This window comes from Coturnix japonica, chromosome 5 (assembly GCF_001577835.2).
Source record: "Coturnix japonica isolate 7356 chromosome 5, Coturnix japonica 2.1, whole genome shotgun sequence".
NCBI lineage: Eukaryota > Metazoa > Chordata > Aves > Galliformes > Phasianidae > Coturnix > Coturnix japonica.
This window is the reverse complement of record NC_029520.1, coordinates 8,915,549-8,937,508: the sequence shown is the minus strand read 5'-3', so window position 1 is coordinate 8,937,508 and position 21,960 is coordinate 8,915,549. Positions and strand designations below refer to the sequence as shown.

Below are 21,960 nucleotides of genomic sequence, written 5' to 3'. Positions count from 1 at the left end.
TAGTGGGGCAGAGACAAGGAAAAGGCTCCGGCTGCTGCTCCCATGCCTTAGTACAGTCAGCTGAGGCAAAAGCTGCACTGGTGAGAAAACAGTCTATGCTAACTCACAGAGAGATTTATGGTGAGCCAAGCCATAGGACTGAAGGGTATGAAAACAAAAACACAAGAAATTATACCAGTTTTAATCAACAAGATGAATAAGTGAGAGCTACCTGCCTATTTCCTCAGCTGCTCTGGGATTCAATTTGCTTCTTCTGGAGGTGAGATAAGCAGCTCAGCTCCAAATTCTTTTCACCCCTAACTGCAGTTCTCTGGAATTGGCCTAATTTTTCTGCTGGGGAGCCCCATATCCTGTTTCCTCATGCTGGAGGTCAAATCTGTCAATGCTGATCCTTGACTGTATCTCTTTGCTCCTCACTAAGTTTAATAACAGGAAGCTGAGAACGCAGAGCTCAAACCCAAAACTCCTGCCAGAAGCAACCTCTCCCGCTCCCTCATCACCATCATATTCTGCAATAACAAATATAACTTAGTATTTTTCTCTATAGGAAATAAAATGGTGCAGAACATATCTCTGCTTTTTTCCCCAGCTCCTGAACTCTCTTCTTTATTGCCTTTACAATCCTTTTCTACATATCAGGTTCCCTGCAAATGCCAAGAACAGTCCTGAGGCAGATTTGAAATACACTCCTTGCCTAATCCACAGCCACTCCAGTGTAGAGGATTAATCCCATACCGTACTCACTGGGTACTGGCTATAGTATCACTCTGGTAGCCACAAATACATGCTTCTGTAATAGCAGCCCAGACACTCTGACTCCTCTTTTTTTTTTTCCCTCTTCCCTGAATCTTCTTAAATGTAGCCTGGAAGGCTCAACACTCAACTAGAGACACAAAGTGCCAACCCAAAATCCTCACTTCCCACCCACCTCCTCGATAAAATTTGTGACAAGAGGCTCTGAAGCCCTTTTGTTCTTTACCTCCTTGTAGATGTTGGAAGGATGGTCCCTTCGGCCACACAGGTCAGTTATTGTCTTACAGCAGCTGTCAGGAACTTTCCGTCCACTGGCCTCTGGAGATCTGATCCAGATACTGTCAGCCCAGTCTGTGTAGTTGTTGCTCCCACAGCATTTGAACTGCAAACACATATAAACAAAGCTGAGCCTGCAAGCACTGCAGTTTCCTTCTCACTCAAGCCTCCCTGTATCAAGCTCTGAGCTTTGCTCTTTGTTGAGAGACTCCAGCAATGTCACTAGCCTAGATTTTTGGACCCCTGTAATTATTAGTGAGCTTTGTTTCAATGCTGGCAATTAATTATCAGCTTCATCCATCTTTCAGCAGTTGACTTCTGTTACTGTTGAGATGAACTGTAGCTAGAGAGCACCTGCAGCTGCCTCAGCTCTTAAATCACCTGACCAGAGAGCACTAACAGGGTAGGTATAATTACCAGTTACTATCGCATATGCACCTGGCAACAGGGCATTACATGCATAGCAGGCTGCACGCTTTGAAACTGCTGGACCTATGCCTTGCACAAAGGTCCAGTCTGTGGAAAAGCCTGTCAGAACTATGACAGCCCATACCTGAACCACCCCAGAGCATGACACAGCTCGCAGCAGCAGCAGGATCTTTCATTACATCTTGTTCTCTAGGGTACTGAGAAGCTTAATGAAAAATGTCAGCAATTTCTCCAAAGCTTTCATGTGGTAAGTAGAAACAGCTGTCAGAGTGACTCGGCACTTCAGTTCACTCCAGGAGCAATTTAGATGTTGATTGCTCAATTCTATTGGGGATCCAATTCAGAGATTATCCCATGCCATTCCGCTGGTAGCACAGCCAAGACCCTGCACACCACCCAACCTGCTCTGACTCAGGAGAAACAATCTGTATGTCAGGTGACAAGAGCTCACATCATGTCTAGTATTGTACAATAGCATCTCCAGCAACACCCACCTCCTGCTGCAGTTTGTCCACTGCACTGGTCACTCTCTCTTCTCCCTCTTTGCGGTATTTCTGAGTCATGGTGTTCTTCAGATTTTCCTTCAGCTCCGTGCTCAGCTGAAAAGAAGAGACAAGTGGGATAAAATCATGAGGTAAATTCACCTCCCCTCAGGGCAACCCAGCGTCCTGCATAAGTTTCACTGCTACTGCTCCAAGAGAAAAGAAAGCCAAAAAGTGAAAGCTACAGCTTCCTTAAGTCATCTTCCAAGGCTGGAATGACTTCCAGGAAGCAGGTAAGCTTATTTCCAGCTGATTAAAGACCACGTTTCCACTTTATTAACTGGAATGAAGTGATTCTGGGCCAAATTTCAGTCTGTGCAACATATCACCACGTGGGTCCTCACCTCACACATGTAAGAGATTGCCAAGACATGTTTGCATCTAAAACACAATACCTAACTGTGCCTGCTTGAATATGAATATGCCATGAGAGCATATGCAGTCTTCTGTCCCTGAAAAAACACAATCAGTCTGTCCAGGAGCAGGAAGAAATCAGAGTCCTGGGCACACTGGACTGAGGTCACGTAGTCTGAATAGCTCTTAAAATGACAGCAAAAGGGATGCCAGAGGAGGGGATGAAGAGCGTAATTGCAAGATTGCTCCATGGCATTTCTTGATAACAGTGACAGATTTGTAAAACCACAGAGATGACGTCTGATTCTGGAAGTTCATCATTTCTGAAAATGTTCCTATCACCAACCACTGGTAGGTTCAGGTGACTGCACTCAAATATTTCTTTCTATGGAAGCTCTTCTTAATCTAGCTAAGTTCCTCTTACACATCAGTAGAGATAGCTGTAGAGACAGCTTCTCTAAACGCCTTTTATTCTGTACAGTAAGCAGTAAGTGAGGGGTCAAACATCTCGTTACACTGCACTGGGCAAAATACAATCTGCAGTTTATTTTCCTTTTGATATACTGTTTTTCCCAATCCTGTGTGTCAAGTGGTGACAATACCTACCTCATAGAGTTGATAAGAGGCTTCATTCATAAATATTTGAAAAATGCTTTGAGATCCTGGGTTGGGAAGCTCTGCAGAAGTGCAAGGGACTTAATGTAATGAAGAGAAAGCAAAAGGTTCGGTAGCTGGAAGGCATCAGAGGCAAATAAAGAGGAGAATCCATTAACAGAATTAGTACTTGGGAGAAAAGCAGTTACCTGCAGGCTCATGGGGAAGAACTGCAGCATGGAACAAAGACAACAAAAGAGAGGGAGTTCAGACACACAAGCCTTAGATACCAAAAGCAAGGGCTGAAATAAGCAAACAGCAAGCAGCCTGCAACCAGCAAAGAAGGGGCATTTATCAGTCACAGTGCAAGGGGAAAGTGCAGCTACTGATCAGAATGCCTTTGAGTGACTTAAAGCACTTGAAGGGACAGCTCCAAATGTGTCATCCTTTACTCTACCTAAGGATCAGCTTCTTTTCATCCTTTGTCATACATGAGCCAAGTGAGGCTTTCTGCCATGCTCCTGGGCCTGATCTTTCCCAGTTAAATATATTCCACTGACCCATCTCAGTTCCTACCAAGCAAATGAATTAACAACACTCTGACTCCTCACAAACTGACAGTGCCCATCCTGGAGATGCAAAGCACAAAAGTCTCAAAATAGAAAGGAACGGCAAGGAATCCTAACAGTGAAGCCAACAAGATGGAATGAGATATCCAGCTGCTCTTCAGACAGACACTTGACAACAATTCTAATTCACCCTTTCCAACCAATTTCCAGACTTGAGAGCAATTTCCCAGGCTGTTTGTGTTCTGGTGGCTAAATATCCTTTGAAAACAAAGCAATGATTTATTAAGCCTCTGTTCTCTGCAACTGCAAGAAGTGCCAACTTAGAACTGCAGCTGTTGAGAGTCAATGCTGTTACCCCCTCAGCTACGCTGGTTAGGTAAAGACCTCCAAAACTTTATGACCTGAAAGGACCTAACAGCTGGACCACCTTTGTAAGTTCAGGAGTGTGATAGCTACCTTGCTAGATGCAACAGGATCACTCATGTCCTGTATATACTTGGTGGCACTAATGTCATTTCAGTTGCTTGCAGTGTGACTTAAAGGGTATTAGAAGTTCTACACAGCCTTAACAGTTGTCTTCTACAAGACTCTGCAGCTTGCGAAGATGAAACACAAGATGAGCAGCAAGGCTGAACAGCCTCCCAAGTGTAACCACTAAAGCTTTGTCAAAAGTAGTAAATAACCTAAGTTTTTTTGTATGGGGTAGAAAGTGAGTATAGACATGTAGAAGGATGAAACCTAATCAGACACTTGGTCCCAAGCCTTCAAGCCCAATTTTGGCCGGAGTAATGGGATGACAGTCAGCTGTTTTCTCTTCCTGGTTTGAGTTTCTAGGACTGCTGTCCACTCACCTGCTGGTAGTAGATATAGGCCAGGATTCCAGCAATGATCTCCAGGAGGAAGATGCACAGCAACAATATGAAATACTGTAAAATAATGGGAAAAACAGGATGTTAGAACAGAATCTTGAAGCTGGCTTACCACTAGCTAGTAAAATACGTGACACTGTCTCTGCTGATGGTTATCTGCAGGAGATCTCAAAGATAATAGTGGGATTAGGACCTCAATAGGATAGAAAGGGAACAATCCCACAGGTCAAAAAAAAAACCAAAACCAAAAACAAAACAACAAAAACAAAAATGAACATGCTTGATAACAGAAGACAAGCAGAAGCAAGTGTGAGTTTAACTCAAACTGCCAGAGGGATATAGAGAATGGAAAAGTGCAGGCAGCTGAGATAAGATCACTAGACAGAAGAGAGTGGTTGCCAGATAACCTGATGAATACATTTAGTATCACAGAAAATATCTGCTTCTGACATAATTAAAAAATAATTCTGAAACTTTTGCTTGCTTTCATATTGTTTAGGGCATTTCCCGAAGTTACTAAGGAGAAATGCGTGCTATAACAACAATTAAATGAACCAACAAATAGCCCATTTCACCAAGGACAAAGGTGATCAATTGAACATAAATTTAAGACACGGATTTACATTTCCAGGTACTTCTGTGCGGTTCAACCACCATCTGCAGTGCACCAGTGAAGTGATAAGATTTTAGATAAAAAGGCAGTTCCTTTACAGATCCAAGTTGTTCTACAACTGCTACTAACTTCATCTTTTTATAGACGAAGCCGAAGTGGCACTAGTTGAATCTATAACAACGTCCTTATGCAAAGCCCCTGTAAGACTTGGCCTGCTCAGGACAGAACTAACACATCATCTTCCACTCTGTCTCACTCAAGCTCAGAACATGGCTATTCCCAAGGGATTAGGCGAACAGTTCCCTAAAAATGTAGCTAGCCATGAAACCATCTCTCCACCCAGCATGTAGAAGGATAGTGAAGCCCTGGACACAAGCAAGATTGTTTTCTGTTACACAAGGGTTACTCTCTGCACTGCACAACCCTTCTTGGCTGGTAGACACAGGTACTTCTGAGCTACTTCACAGGAATTAAACAACACAGCTCAGGTTTCTTCTTTCACCCCTTCTGGGATACACCAGCTGCAAAGGATGGCCAGCTGGGTATTATCTGCAGGCCAGGCTTTAATCTGAGCACACAATCTCAGGCTTTCTCTCCCCAGCCCCACACTGAAAGTCTCTGCATACTCTTGTACAAGGTACCCATTCATACCACAGCAGTGAGTCACTCAGCAGAGAAGGGGATAGCTAAACGCTGGTCCCAGCCCTCACAAAAGGTTGAAAGGGGGCAAGAAAGGATTGGAGTACTCTGATACAAAGGCTGTCTTTCTTTTGTTGGGACCTAGTTATGCCCTACTGCCCTGACATCATCGCTCTGCAGAAGAAGGGGAAGGAAGGTGGCAGGATGCTGGGAACACCCAACAACTGCAAAGCTTCTTTTATTTATTCTTCCTTGCTTGGTGTCGTCATTTCAGTGGCATTCAGGTGGAGCTGAGTTGTGTCACCAAAGCTCAGCGCACGCTGGCTTACAGTGGATACGAACAAACACATATCCAGCTTAGAGAATGAGTCATGAGGTCCCTGTTAACCCTCGTATGGTCAGTGCATCTGCCACCCAAGTACCCAACCTGTCTCTGCTGATAGTCTGTATCATTATCCTTATCTTGGCTTCATCTCCCCCTCAGGGCCCCTTTATCTATTACACCACATCATACTGTCAGAGTTGAATAGCAGCATTTCCTCCAGAGACAAACACAGAGCACAGGACTGCCTTCCTTGCTTTTCACCAGGAGCTACTGGTCTTTCAGAATAGACCTTTGTAAGGAAATGAGAAGCATGCCAGCTCTGGCATGGAGCAGCAGGGATGTGCTCTACTCTCCAAGGAGCTGGGAAACCAGTAAGAAATGTGAGAACATCCAAAGGCCTGTAGGAGACATAGGTGGGCACTGAGCAAGATTTATTCCTGCTGTGGCTCAAGTGAGTGTCAGAATTGCATGGGGTGTCTTTCAGACACAGAGAGTCCAAATTTCTTCCATTCAGCTTCAAGTATCTGAGTGAAGCATTGAATCTGAACATTTTCTATTAATCCAAAAGAACGATTCAGTCCATCTACAACACAAATCACTCCCCGGAGAGATCTTTCCACCATCTAAAGAAGCAAAGTCCTTTGATAAAAAACATGGTCAAGTTCTTTCCTGAGACTCCTGTTAGCACACATTTGTATATGAAAGAGTGCATCTCAACTGAAGTATAATATAGGAGCTGAGTAAGGACGGCCACGCAGGTTTTTGGACCCTGGTGCTCTGCTACACTTGGCAATTTCCTCAGCAATTCAGCTGAAAGTGAGACAGCAGAAGTTCTGTGCTAGTTTATAAATCCTAACTAGATTCTTCCTGACATAGAGAGAACACCCCAGTGGCAGCTTTGTATCACACACTGACTGCTCTGGCAGGGACAAAGCACAGCACACAGAAAAGAGAGAGCAAGCCTAATCCATTAATCACTGGTTTTGCCTAATAAATACCACTGAAATGGCTCCCTGGAGAACACGGGCAGCAGCTTCAGCATCTGAGCTGAAGTTTGAACAGGTCTTAAGAGCAGCGCTGCCTCTGCCATCTGATGGTTGAGCTCCACCAGCAGGGCTGCTCTGCAGCATCACACTGACCAGGCTGCAGACACAGCCTCCTCTGCTCACAAAGCAGATAAAACGCACAGTCTCCTGCGCAAGCCTCAATGAATCACTGGGCTAAGGAGGTTCACAAGGAAGGTAAATGGGCAATGACAAAGAAGTAGCATGGCTGCCAGGGACCGACAATGAGCCCTTAGAACTCATAATTAAGCAGAAAAGCAGCAAACAAAATCACAGGTTCCTGAGACTTCAACACAACAACAAACAAACCACCAAAAATGCATTTTACAAATAGCAGCCAAAGTTGCCCACTGATTTTTAAAAGCACCAAGAAGGCATCAGGGAGAGGAACGCCTCTAACAACATAACCTCTCATACTGCCACGGGTCTCTGGTACCAAGGGAAACTGGAACAGGCTGGCACAGCCCCCGGGGCACTGAGTGTGAAGCTGTCAGAGTCACTGTCTGAGCTCAGAGCTGGCAGAGGCCCCCAGGCAGGCTCACTGGGCCCTGGCAAGCACAGCCATGGTTCTTGTGTACATTACTCACTGGCAACTAAAGCAGAGCACAAGCAAGAAGAGACAATAGGTCCGTCGCGACCAGTCATTCTGAAAGGATGCATGGTGTAAGGACAGCGTGACCTTTTGTTCCCAAGACACAATTATTAGTTTTTTGTGGCAGAATAACAAAGAAAACCCCACCGGATTTTCATCTGTAGCTTCTGGCTGAGGCAAAAAGACAAAGGGAGATCTCTCTGGCATGGAAAGTAAGTGAAGAGCAGCCAAAATGGACTGTTACAGACCGGGAGCCCAGTCAACAAGTATTAGCAAACCCTGTGTTCTCCTCCAGGGCTCATTCTCCATTCCTAGCCCTACTCTGCCTCTCACAGGAATTACTAGGTCTTCAGAGCAGTGGTGCAAATGTCAGCATTGCTCACGGCTTCTCTTTCTGCTCCTCTGTAAAATGGATGGTCACGTGAATAAAGACTTGCAAAGTTGAAGGAGCTAGTCAAGGGTTATTGCAGCATCATTTCTTGTTACCATGAAAGCAAGAAGCCACTGATTGTTATTTCAGTCACTGTGCTCACTGCTGCAGCTCATTGCTGAAGAATGTTGCCACACTCCAAACTGAAAAGGAGATCTGCAAGGCAGGAAGCAGAATAGAAACCCTAGGGCTAGGACCCACTTTAGTGTAGGTGGGTAAGCAGGGAGCTGAGCGAGTAACATAAGGAAGGGTGTAAAAAAAGCAGATTATCAAAATTATGCAGCTTTAATTTCAGAATTTTTTTTTTTGTTTGCCACTATGGAAAATTTCCATTCAATATTTTCTTATTTTTGATAATTCTGTGGAAAAGCACATTAACTTGGCACAAACTTAGTGTTGTTAAAGGACAGTTTCCTTACAGGTCTCTCATATTTTATTTTCTCTTCCCATTTTCCAGAAAAAGAAGATGGACAGGCAGGAAAGAAGGAAGAAAAAAGCCACACAAATAGACATCCTCACACACGGTGCAGACATTACAGCTGTGTTTTGTCCTTCTGAGGTGTGCAGCAGTAAATGCATTCTTTGGATTGATGAAATGAAGGGTAGTAAGACCCTGTCACCTCTGACAAAAGTGGAAAACTTGATGGTATTTGCCCTAGTACAAATCAATAGTTGGTGTACAACAGACAAGATGTTTCCCTCCCTCCCAGCATTCTACAAGGGGAAAAAAAAGGAACATCCCCCTGAAAAAAAGCCAAACTTACCACTCTTAGCAAATTCCGACGCTCCTTGAAGGTGGCACAGCAGCCAAGGATGCCAGTAACCATCACAACCACCCCTGCCACCACCAGAATATAAGCAGTTGCTGAATATGTGCTAGAAGAGAGCAGGCTGATGTAGTCACTCTTCTTAGCCAGGGTCCAGGCGCCCACTGCCATCACAGCCCCTCCAGCCAGCTGGGTAAAAACAGAAGCAAGCACATGAGGAGTATCCAATATGTGAACTTCTCACCTCCAGAGCAACTGGACTGAAATATCAGAGGGTGCCCCAGCACTGCAACCTGAACTAAAGAAATCCACACCAAATGAAGGAGTCCCGGAGACCTCATTGGGATGGAGAGCAGTGCTCTGGTAGGGCTTTAAGGAGGCAGCTGTGCATGCCAAGCAGGGGGAGGTACAAGCTATGTGGGATACCGACCCTTTGGGATCTGTAAATTTTTAGTGGAAAGCACTACTCAGAGTAGTGCTATTGTGGACCAAGCTGCAAGGAGTGATTTGTTATCCTTGATCTAGCTGTCCTCCTCCACAGCCAGGACTCAGGCTCCCTGAACATGCTAGCTAGGTGAAGAGAAAGCAGAACCATGTTTCCAGGTATTCAGCTATTTTCTATTCTTTGAAATAAGACCTATAAACAGTCAGGGGGCCCAGCGTCAAACTACAACTATTGCAGCTTGGGCTGGCAAGTCCAAGAAGTGGGTTTTCACCCCATGGAACCAGCTCTGGGTTCCACAGATGTCAGAGCTTTTTGCTAAAGACTTCACTAAGTCCAAGACCTCTGTGCCATCACCAAACCTACAGGGCCATCTAGGTGCCTCTGAAGCAGGCTGAAGCTTCTTACCCAGAAAAAAAAGTTGAAGATGAAAAGTAGGTACTTGAGACAGATAGTCCCACATGTTTCTTTCTTCTCAGTATATTCACGCATCTTTCCAGCTTAGCAAATTCCTGGGGAAAGAAAAAGAAAGAAAAGTTTGAAAGCCAGACACCATCTATGCCCCTTTTCCCAAAGGGCAGCACTGCTCCTCGCCTACTGCAAAGAACTAAAGAACTCACATTTTCAGTTCATACAGTGAGCGAGCCATTCAAAGTGGCTTCAGGGATGCCAGACAGTGCTTACATATATTAAGAGCTCTTGTATCCACCCGAGTGACCTACACAGCACAAGACCTCACAGGGTGTGAAATAGAGGCAGATGGTACCAGCATGTGGCCTTCCTGTACAGCCACCATCCTCCTTCTGTCTCCTTATTCTGCTGTCACTTCTGGAGGCTTGTTTTCCTTAAGATTAATACTTGTGGTAGAGGGACCAGACCTACCACTGCATGAGCACAGCACTTACTGTGACCAAGCCAAAACAGTGGCTGGGTCTTACTGTAATCAATATTACTGTAAGGGAACTTCAATATAATTCTATGTCCACTTCCTCCTATTTAAACTGAAATAAATGAAGTCTCAGACCCGTTACCCAGCACATCCTATGACATAGCCGACTGTAGCACCTAGCTGTCACTTCTGAAAGGGATGACAGAAACTCTGTCTTTGGCATTTACACAATAATCTGTCTCCAGAGAATTTTCTTTGCTCGCTAATGCTTGTTAAAACTGCTTCAAAGAGATCTGCAAGTTCTATGTATTTTTAATCTTTACAAATGTAACTAAGAACATACTTGACATCCACCCAAACAGCCTCTTCTTTCTGAATCCCGGCAATATGTTGGGATAATTAATTCTCTTCCTCCCTCTGTTTATTTCTCACAGCCCTTCTCACCATACAGCTGCCTCCCAGCTATTAAAAAGGAAGCAACATAAACACTGGCTTCGGATGGTCTGACAGCATGAAACGCTGCAGAAACACAACCAGCCAGAGTTTGCTGTGGGTCAAACCCCGTGCAAAGTGTTAAACAGCCCCACGTCACCTCACTGCCTCCTGTTGAAGCAATGGCTACTCACAGCCAGGCTGTACCTCAGCTGCCTAGGAAGCCAGCAAGGTCAGTGTATTCTTTCTTGTTACATTTCTAACATCTGGTTTATTTCTGAAGCAAGGCTTGGAGCAGCTGCCAATCCTGCAGCGTAACTGTATCTTATTTGCAGGAAATTGTTTCCCTTTGCTTCACTGCGATCCACTCAAAAACCTCAGGAGGGTCTGCACTTTAGGAACTAATAAAGCTATAGGGTGCATAAGGGCGAGAACCAGCAGTCCCACCATGCCTGTTCCCTCTCTTCTTTCACCAGAAAACGTTTTCCTCTAGAATAACATCTGACAAAACAGCTGGCGGCAGAATAGTATTTCATTAGAGAAGAGAGAAGCTCTGAGCTGGTGGCATATATATCATGGTGACTTGACTTGTGATCCTTAGGAAAGATCAGACATTCCAGCAATGCTCAGATTAATTACCACACTGCAATACAGAAGCCTGGGGCGGGGGGAAGGAATAGATGCTGGTGGCACCTTCTGCTCTGAACAGACTTGTAATTCTCAATGAGAAGCTGCCTCATGAATGCAGCGTTCAGGGAAGGTGACAGATTTACAGCTCCTAGAGGCTTCAGTTAGCCACAGAACAGGAATGGCAGCCATCAGGCAAGCTCCCACTGCTATGCACACCTGTACAGCCCAAAACAGGTACCTCAGACTCAGGCAGATGCTAGAAACAGGCTCTGAAGGCCACGCTGGGCTTTGTAACTAGATCTACTCCTGCTGACATAAGGAACACATATAGAGGAAACTGCACCACAAGTTTGCCGAGAGGATGGTGGTTTACATCTGATAGCTTGGGAATGGTAACGATGCTCACTGTCTTTGGGCTGGGCCCTCAGCTCCAGAGCACTTTAGAAACTCCCTTCAAAAAGAACAGCCAGCACGGTTATTTCCACGTTTCACCAACCTGTACCTCCTTCTGATCTGAAACCTCAGAAACATAAGACCAGCTGCTCAACAGCTCAAACCGCATTTGCAAGCAGGTGACAGGGAGCCTGAAATTTGGCTCCACAAGCAGGTCCTGCTCCACTGAGCACAGCAAGCAGGGACTTTTGCAGAGCTCTGCTTTGCTGCTGGGAGGAGGGGATCTGTCTGCTTCCAGTAAGCTGGCAGGGAACAGCTGCAGGTTTATAGAGCACAGTGATTCACAAAGGGATGGCAGGCCATGAATCAGAGAGCAATCAGGGCTGGCTCCTGTACGATCTATCCTTTCTAGGCAGGAGCAAGCTAACTGAATCCTCAGTGAGCTGTTTGCATGCCATGCCCCCCTTACAGCTGGGGCAAGCCATGCTCCCCTGCTCGGGCTAAGGATGGCACTGGGCTCTAAGCCTCATGGTCCCAAAAAGCACAGAGGTGCTGATCTGTACCACAGCACTATAGTGAACAATGGGGGACTCAGAGTCTTGTGCAGAGTTCTGAGATGTGGGCAGGGTCTCTTGGCTTCAGTACTGATAACAGACCCACAGAAGCAATATGAAACACTCTTGAAACCGGACAAGAACAAGCAACGTTAATTAACATGCAAGGCTGAGTTCTATTTCCAAACATAGAGGCAAAGGTCTGTTCTGAATCACAGAGATAATTATAAATGAGTTCTTCAGTGAACAGAAAATGGCAAGCCATGCCACAAGGGTGTCTTTACAGAGGCATAAAACCATATTAATAAGACATGAGCTCAATAACAGGAAATGTTTTGCTAATTGAAAAAGTGGCTGAAAGACCAAAAACATTTCCATAACGAAGTTTCATTTCGTCCAACCCAATAGAGAGTAGCTTCATCATTAAACTAAATTTAAAAAGTAATCACGGAATGTAGACAGTGAAGCTTAGTCATGCAATGAAAAGAGTACTTCCATATTTATTTCCCATAAATCAAGAGCAGGTTCCTACCACACTCACAAATAATGCTCTGAAACAAATACACAGAAATGGGAGGAAACAAGAAAACAAGGAAAAAATCTCAGTGTCACAGAAGCTGCACATGAAAGGAAGAAGAAACAGTTTGAAGACAGACCACTGTATTTTTATTGGCAGAACCAAAGGCAGACACAGGCACGCACCTACACCACAGCTCAGAAAGCACGTGGCAGGCACACACACACACATTCTCATGCTGGCTAGACGTTCATTTAGTCATAGCACACTCCTCTAGGTCAATTTTGCCTCAACTTGCACAGTAACAGTACTTAATTAAACTGTAAAGAAATCCAGGTCTGCGGGCTTTCTCTGCAGAACCTGCCCTAAAGCAGCACCTGATGGATGGTGAAGAAACAATGCCAAAGCAAATGAAATAGCTCCCAGGCCATTAAAAGCATTAAAAAAAAAAAAAACTTAAAAATAATGAATGATGGCAAGAAAACTGGTATCCTAAATGTCAGTGCTGTCACTTTTATAGATAATTTTTATGAGCTGGGGCAAAACAGAACATCCCACACCTTATACCACACTCAGTAAGCAATGGCAAAATGCAGCCCTGCAGCCCATCTCTGCCAATGCACGCAAGACAGATGTGCTGCAGCAAATCCTGCTGCACCTATGTCAGTAGCAAAGTGCAGCTCCCAAAGGGCTCTAAGTCTGCCATGATCGGCCTCCTGCTAATACAGCCACCTCACACATGCTGCTGGAGTGGGGGGCAAGGTACAGTTGCTTGGAAAGCCGGACCAGATAACTGCGGCCTTGAGGCAGCTCTTGGGAACTGAACAAACACGCTTTCCTTGGTACATGCAATGCAGCTGTGGGACAGACACTTCAGTGAATTGACTGAAGAACCTCATTCTCCAGCAAGACGAAGCTCCAGCTGTTGAAAACGTGACCTCTGTGTTCAAGTTCCCCCTCTGTAAAAACAATGATATTCCCACCGCTGCTTCACGTACCTCAGTAGATTATTTGTAGAAACGGCCTCTGGCTGTTTATCAACTCACCAGCAATTCTTGCACAGCCCAGAAAGCAGCAAGAAGCCGTTAGATGAAAAACATTCCCAGCAGAGGAGCCCTAAAGCTTTCAGTGAATTGCTCTGATTTACAAAACTACTAAGTTTCATTATCTACCCAAAGTGCTAGCCAACATGGGACAACAGACTCAACACTGACCTTTCCCTACCAAAGCGCTCCACAGAACCACTGCAGATCTTCAGCCCTCTTCAAAAGCTTTTCCAATTGGTCCTTTTGCTGGCCTCAGTCCCCTGCTGGATTTGGGAAAGCAGAAAGCTGAAAAAGAAAGAAAGAGAGAATCATGAATTATGTCAAAGATTATTACGGGAATCAGTATGTGGTAATACGCTTTGTCATTAGGCCATCTTCTTAGTAGAGAGTGCCTGCTTTCAGAAGACATTATGAATGCATTTGATTAAATTGGAAAGTGTGCACTGGACAATGGGGAAGAGTTAGATTGCACTATAAAAACCTCCTAATGGCATGAACCTGCCAGAATGCATTTATATTCACATTGGCAGCACCTTGGAAATGCTGCTACTGCTTCTGTCAAGCCTGTGAATAAACCACAGTGACATCTCACTCTGGTCTGAACAGTCCAGGAACAGCCCCACGAGCAAGTGCTTGAAGAAGACCCATCTGTACAGTGGGGTGTTGTACCCTACGTTAAGAGCTTCAAAATGATCACTGGACTATTGTTCTCAACCCAGGCAAGAGCAGGCACTTGTAAACTGGCATTGTCAGTATACAAGTTTCCCCCTGGAAAGAGGGGGGCATACAATGCCAGAGCTCACTGCACACGTCCATCCTCATCTTCCAGGGTCTAGGAGTCCCTGATGCTAACTTACTTCACAGCCTAAGGCTTAAAGCGTTGTATCTATTGCCCCTCTGGGAAATGGAAACACTAAAATTCCCTGATTTGCTAAAGGTGGGATAATGAAGTGTTTGCAAACCATCTGGGAAGAGAAAAAGGTTATTTCTTATTATCGGATTGAATTCAACACAATTCCTAACCATTTTAACTTCCTATTATCTTCAAGGAGAGGTTCCTTCAGGCCTTCTTCTGGCACAGTACAGACAGCACACAATCACGTATCATCAGCTTGGTTTACCCCGATTCTATTTGCTTTGAACAGGAACGTTCTACTAAGAACCAGAAACCTGTTAATTCGCATTACTCTGTAGCCTCTAGACCACATGAAAAATCTTTTGAGAGAAACAGTGGAAATCCCAACACTCAAACCATACAGCTGTATACCAAAATCCCACAATGAAAATTGGACAAGAAAACTTCTTGAGGAGCTGGGGTGAGGAGGGAAAGCAGAACGCAGTCACCTGCAAAGCAATAGCTCTGATACACCCTTGGTGCTGAGGCTGGGCTGACACAATCCCAAAGCAGCCTTGCTGCAGTACCATTGTTATATCAGCTTCTTGCCGCTCCCACACTCCTTTCCAAAGAAAAAACTGACCCAGGATGCAAAGCTGAATGTTTTGTTTTCCATTACAGCATGCTGGAACATGCTGGAAAGTCAACGTACTTGTGCCTCGGGGGCAGTGGATAAGGCAGAACAGGAGCCAGGCATCCAGTGAGGCAAAGCAGCTTCTTCTCAGGAATTTTCATTTATACTTGGCAAAGGGGAGACACGCAAAACAGACTTGAGTCCAAGGCTCTCCTCCCTAAGGAGGAACTCAAATGAGATTCCCTAGAGAACAGCCTGGAAACAGCCTTTGCTCTCTGCGAGAGAATCTCTGATTCTCTCCTTTCTTCTACTCAGGCTCTAACAGGTTAATTTTGCATATAACCCTCAAAAGACGTAGACCCTCAACTCTCATTTATATGGATAGAAGCCAGGTATCTAATGAAGAACAACGTGCCTAAAGCTGGGGAGACACCTGCTCTTCAGTACGAGCTGTCTCTCAGATCACTTCGCTGTCCCTCTGACTTCTTCCATGACTGTACTGCACAAGGAAGGGAGTTGCCGAAACAAAAATAGCAGTGAGATCAACCTCAAACTTAGCGAGGATATTTATGCTCAGCACCACAGGCATACTTGTGTATTAACGAGTTTTACAAGAGGGCTGGTCAAATCTGGGAGAGACGAAGGCTTGCTGCATGACTGTTAAAGATAAAAGGGACCTTAATGCTAAAATGATTTCACAACCATTAAAAAAAGTTTAAAAAAGAGAGAAGAAGACATTGAGAAAGAGCAATCAAACATGCCCAGGAGTGTGACTATGCTCCGGAACTGTTCTGCTACAACACAAACAAGAATTGCTTGAAACAAACAAGAATTTACAAGGGCTTTCCAGCCCTTGTAAAACATCCCCAGCTCGGAAAGCCCCAGGTCACTGCTCCCAGCACTCAATAACCTGGGGGGAAAGAAAAATCAACCCCTCCAAACACATGGGCTGTGGCAGGAGCTGGAAGGCAGCCCACAGAGCAGCACCCAGCACATGATTAATGGGAACTCCTTCTGTGTCCAGCAACATCATCTCGTATCTAATAAGGCCTCCTTTATTCAGAAGGATGCCCTAGCACTCTACACTATTTACACACAGGAACCACTTCACCAGTCATTGAACTGAGGGGTAGAACAATAGCCGCCTTTTTTCTTTTGCACTCCAAGTGCCAGAAATCAGCAGCTGGGCTGTGTTTGCAGAAAGCTCCCAGCAAGGAGAGTTTGCTGGGATAAGGAACAACAGTTCAGACAGGTCGGAGTTAACCAACAGACATGACAAACCACGTTCATTGCAGCCTACCATTGATGTTATAAATTCTGTTTTCCCATCTCTGTTCCCTGGCACTGGGTTTTGTTCTGCTTTCAATAGCAGGGCTTTGTCTGCGCTGGAGAATTTACCAGTAGCATTAAGCCACCTTTCTAAACAGAAGAGTTTGTGCAGAATCAGCTTTCCTCCTGATCCCCTCCTATTAATTACACTGTCATTTGCAGCTCAGCTCTCAGAAGCAAAACCACCGGGTCCTCAGTGTTTTCATGCAATGCACACAAAGGCTCCCCTCCCTGTCACCACGCCAGTCCTAGGACCAAACCAATAAATGAATTAGCTCACAAATGAATGCTTGGGATTTTAAATGCAAAAACATGACCAGCAGTTTTTAGAAGAGGGGATGGGCGGTTGATGTAACCGTCCCTTGCTTCTCAATGACACAAAGTCCAACGGTCTCACAGCCTGAAAGACTCTTCTATTCCTTTTCAGAGCTAAAAACACTCCACTAGTGCCAGATCAAATATCAAGCACAACCAAGGGCAAATTAAGTGACTTTTCATTTTCTGGAGCTGAGAGCCCAGTCCATAGGAGCTGCCTCTTTTCCAGTTGCCATAGAAGCAATAGTGAAAACACCCAATCCACACTGCATGAGGCTGCACTGAGGAAGGATCATTCTTTCAGCAAAAATCAAACAATCCCCAGCCAAAAATACAACGTTTCTCCCCCTGTACAACAGGCTTCAAGGACTCCACCAGAGCCATTTATGCTGCTATTTTTAGATCGGCCTGCAAACTTGACAGGGAAGCATCAGCATGTGAATAAATAACTGGAAGGAGAGGGCTGTCCTCAAGGCAATTACTTGCTGGCCCTTCGCCAAGGCTGAAGGCAGAAAAGCAGTCCCCAGGCCCAGAGCACACTCCAGCAGGGCTGTAAAGGACACCCTTAGCCATCAGCTAGAGCTGCTCACAGCAGCACTGGGTACTCACACAAAGGTAATCCACGCTGCTTCACTTAAACTACAGGCAAAGGACCGACGGTGACTTCATGAAGGGAGCAGAGCTATCATCAGCACAGACACGCTGGGCTCTGGCAGGTCTCCATCGGTATTGTCTGCTTCAATTGGAACAGGAAGGGGTAAGAAAATGGTAAGAAACCTTCTTGTTCCTCTAACAGGTGTCAGCACACCACGGCTGTTCTTCAGATGCAGCTGAAAAATCCTGCCTCCATCAACACACCTCCAGGTGATTCCAGCACCGTATGAGCAAGCCTTGTTACAGGAACTCTTAAAAGGAGTTTGATACTTAATACTCTCTTCCCCCCCCCCGGGCAGAGCCAATTTTCACATCTAGAGGGACCATATAATCTCATTTGACTTCCCTCTATTTTAAAGGTTATAATTTTAAAGGCTTCAAGTAGTCCATCCTACCTGTCTGGGACAAACTGGATTAACTCTCCAGTACCAGGAGGACTCAAAAAAAACACTTCAAGAAATGGGAGTAACCATCAAGGCCCACATTTCCCCTATACCCCGACCAACTCCAAGGCTAACAGCCTGGGAAGTCAATGGATTTTACCCCTCTAATAAGTATAGTGGCTTAAATTCCCTTTTTTTCCTGCCTGGGAATACACCAGAGGAAAGCCCTGACAAACAGGCAATGAACAGAGCAGGCTTTGTTAGACTCATTCCCTAAGCACAGCACAGGAGCTGAGCAATAACACTTGTACACTCCCCTCTCAGCAGCAAGTCCCAACTGAGAGGCACAGCAGTTAGCAGCCCAACAGTTCTTCCTCCCCAGACATAGAAAGAGGTGCTCCCACACTGCACCAGACCCACCCCTCCTGTGCTGAACGAATTGTATTGACAAGCACAAAGCCCAACACTTCCCCAAACACGTGCGGAGTTTATAGTTAAGAAACAGATGGACCGCATAGGCGGCTCCCTGCAGTCACCCTTGGAGCTCAGCCTGCAGCGTACAGCCACCAGGAAGCAAAAAGAAACATCACCTCTGTCTCCAGGGCAACATGGGGGATGATATGGGGGCACGAATTCCTCCCTTCTGGATTCCACTAAAGCTAAGAAGAGATGCTGACATTCACAAGCCGTGACTCACGCCTGCCTCCTCCACGCTCACGGGCTGGCATGCCAGACATGCCAGCATGAATGGCATCCACATGCTGGCTCCCACAGTGTGCAAAAAGGACTGGATCTGTGCTTCCCCCTTATTTTCCTCTAATGTTGAACTGTTGAGGTCACTGAGGAACAGAGCACTCTAAAAACAACCACGCAGACACTGCTGCTTTTGCTCTGGCAGATTAGCAGACAACAGATCCATCAAGGCTCAAACACAACAGAACCCCCCCCCCCCCCTTCAGAAACTCCCACCCCAGACACCTCTTGGTTGAAGTGAATTTAACCAATGGAAAAGTCAAATAATCCATTGTTTGCAGTCCAGTTACATTCACAAGTGACCAGTTTGCTGGGTGATGTACATAGCTGAAAGTCTAAATAAACAGAGCCAGCACAAGCCTAAAATCCTCTGTGTATATGAGGCTGGTAAGCCATAGTTTGTATCTGACCAGCTGCCAAGCTGTTAACCTTCCTGACTGCCCACAATACCAACAATCTGCTTCCACTAGTGGCTTCTTATGCTTACATCCCTCTAAGGAGCCACCTACACTTCATCGAGCTGACTGCACTGCTACCTGAAACACACCTACAGACCTGCACTGCACTCTTCCAGCTGGCATGGGAGAACCACAACCACCTGAGCAGGCAGAGGAACTGTGGTTAGAAACATGGACCAAGCTGGTCATACCCAAACACGATTCAGACCCCAAACCCCAACTCCATCTGGCACACAGTACTTGGAGTGCAAAATAGTAATTAGCCTCTTGGTGTTTCTCTTGTCTACTTCTCCCACATAAGGGGGAAGTGTTCTACGGTGAAGTATCAGATATAATCTCAGCTCATCCAGATCTCCAGAAGGTATTTCTTCTTTCCAGCCTGTCCCAATCCTTTGACAGCAAAGACATATAGGAAACCTGCTGCATACTTCAGCACAACCACACAGCTTCATAGGAGCATGCACCTTTCGCTCCGCAGCTACAGGGATAAACTCTGAGTACAGATATCCAGGTAGAGCCTGGCAACTCTTTCTGCTGCCCCAGCTCCCCCTGCTCTGTTCTGTTTCCCTGGGCTGCAAAAGTGAACTTTGCTCCTGCATTCAGACCCAGTACAAACAATAGATAAGAAACAACAGCCAGTGCCAAGCGTTTGATGTCACCTATTTCTGGCTCAGCAATAATGGGCCTTTGTCGGGAGAACTAGCAGGAACAACCTGTGGTTCTGAGCGACATCCCTCCTCACACCTCCCACACTTCTCATTTCTGGCCTTTCCCCAGATCTGTTTTGTTTCCTCTCACCGCGCTGCTTCCCACATCCTCACTTGGATGCACTCTCGCCTTTACACTCATGCTCAGCAATAGGTATGATAAGCAACTCAGTGGCAGCCCGCATGGATGCAGCCTACAGTTCATACCATGGGGCTCACTACGGTGTTTGTCTGTACTTTGCTGCGGGTCAAAATATCCAAATGAAGTTATATAGCTGCTAAGCATTCCATTAACCTCTGCATAATATTAATTCCTGATGTCCTTTCCCATCCCTCTAGATGAGCAACACTACCATCCAGCACTGCTGCCATCAAAAAGTGCACGCTATACACACATACATGTGCCACCAGCTACTTAAGTTTACATCCTTTCTACCCCTGGCACATGTCCAGCCAGCAGGGAAGAACCACAAGCACCTGACTAGCAAGAGCAATTGGTGTGAGAAACATTGACTGAGCCGCTCACATACAAACACAGCTCCCACCTCTCTTATTTTGGCATGAAATATCAGGAGGGTAAAACAGCAATTATCCTCCTGCTCATTCTGCTGCCTAGAATTTTATGACGGTATAGCAGCCAGGACTCAAGATTAATAGGACTGATTGAAAACATTCCCCCGGATGCCAGGCTGTTGAGATCACAGGCAGAGGAGCCTGACAGGCGGGAAGGAGCAGAGCACTGCCGAGATGCTCATCAGTGCTGCTATTACAGTGCTGATGTCTGCCAAGAGCTGGCAGCAAATGTCTTCTGTGCCCTCAGGAGGGAGGGATGGTGCAAGGTGCTCTCCACAGACCTGACAAATCACCTCATCTGCATCCTGCAGCCCTTCTCTTCCAGTTTTTCCCTCTGCACTCGAGCTTCAGGCACAAGGAAAGGGGAGTTTCTACCAGATTGGAGTGATGGTCACTGCTCTGGGGGAGAGCTCTGCCAAAGCGCAGCCTGCTGCAGCAAGAGAAAAACAGTGCTCAGAGTTTGAAAGGAAAGGTGAAGAAGAGAGAAGGAAGGAGACCTGGTCTTCACCAGAAGGATTTAGATTTTAAACAACCAGTTAGACTTGATTGCTATTCCTCACAGCTAAGGATGCACTGTAGTTTTCAGGAGACAACCTCCCTCCAGTCTTCCAACCTCAGCTGTTGGTACAAGCGGTCAGGGAGCAGCTGGAGATACCCAGTGTCAAGTCCAGGAGCAGAGATGCAGCTGGGGAGTGCAGGAGGGTCTGTTCATGAGCTTTAAAGAGACAGATTGACAAAGCCACTAAGGACAGCAGCAGTAGACTGGAACACGAAACAGCAAAGCTTCCCTTTTTTTGTTTTTCACATTTGGTACTTCCACATTTTATCTTTCAAAGCTTTATTCCTAGGCAGAAGGCACAAGAAGAATCACAGGAACAGCATGATTGCATTATGAGAGACCTGGAAATGCCAGACAAGATTGTTTGAAACAGAAGCCAGGCTTCACAGAAGCGAATTTACCAGTGGTCAACCAACTACAGGACACAGTGCTCACAAGCCTTGCAGGGCTTCCTCAAAACAAGAGAATTGTTCCTTGGTCTGTATATGTGCAAAGAAAACAGCCACAGATTTGTACTATACTTATATAATACACTATACAGTATACTATATTAGTACTAGCTGTGAATAATATGGAATGTTCCTTGGAACCGTCTTAACAGATAGATACCATGCCATCAGCCACCCCCACCTATAGCATTTTTGCTTCACAAAGGGATACAAGCAGCTTTCTTCCACCCCCTTGCTGAAGAATCTCTCACACCCAATGGCAAAAATTTGAGGAGGCCACAACACAAATGTCCTTTGCAGAGCCAGGACTTGGACAATGTATGCTTTAATGTACTCACAAAGAAGCAACATGGAGCGTAAGCCAGCACAAGAGCAGTATGGCAGCACTCGCTTAAGGCTGGATTAGTCGTCTGCTGTTTGGAGGAAGAAAAGGGGCCATGGAAAGAGAGAGGAACACAGCAATTCTGCAGACAAGCAGGAGCAACAAAGGCAGTACATGGCAGGACAGCGTGCCAAACTGTGCTAGCAGGGGTCACAGCCACAAAATCTCACACTGATCAGCAGAGCTGCTGATGCTGCACAAGCTGCAAAG

The 21,960-nt window shown here is 45.7% G+C and overlaps 1 protein-coding gene across 2 annotated transcripts in view; it reads right to left on the bottom strand.

Moving 5' to 3' along the window:
* The window catches only part of CD151 (CD151 molecule (Raph blood group)), a 28,662-nt gene that overhangs the window by 4,432 nt on the left and 2,270 nt on the right, over positions 1-21,960 (bottom strand). For both annotated transcript variants that reach the window (XM_015863787.2, XM_015863788.2), the window contains exons 2-7: positions 13,888-14,004; positions 9,667-9,770; positions 8,814-9,005; positions 4,369-4,443; positions 1,953-2,057; positions 980-1,135 (exon numbers count right to left, since the gene is read on the bottom strand). In XM_015863787.2, coding sequence (XP_015719273.1) covers positions 980-1,135; positions 1,953-2,057; positions 4,369-4,443; positions 8,814-9,005; positions 9,667-9,750 — 612 coding nt within the window. In that variant the 5' untranslated portion in view covers positions 9,751-9,770; positions 13,888-14,004. The remainder of the gene's footprint in view (positions 1-979; positions 1,136-1,952; positions 2,058-4,368; positions 4,444-8,813; positions 9,006-9,666; positions 9,771-13,887; positions 14,005-21,960) is intronic.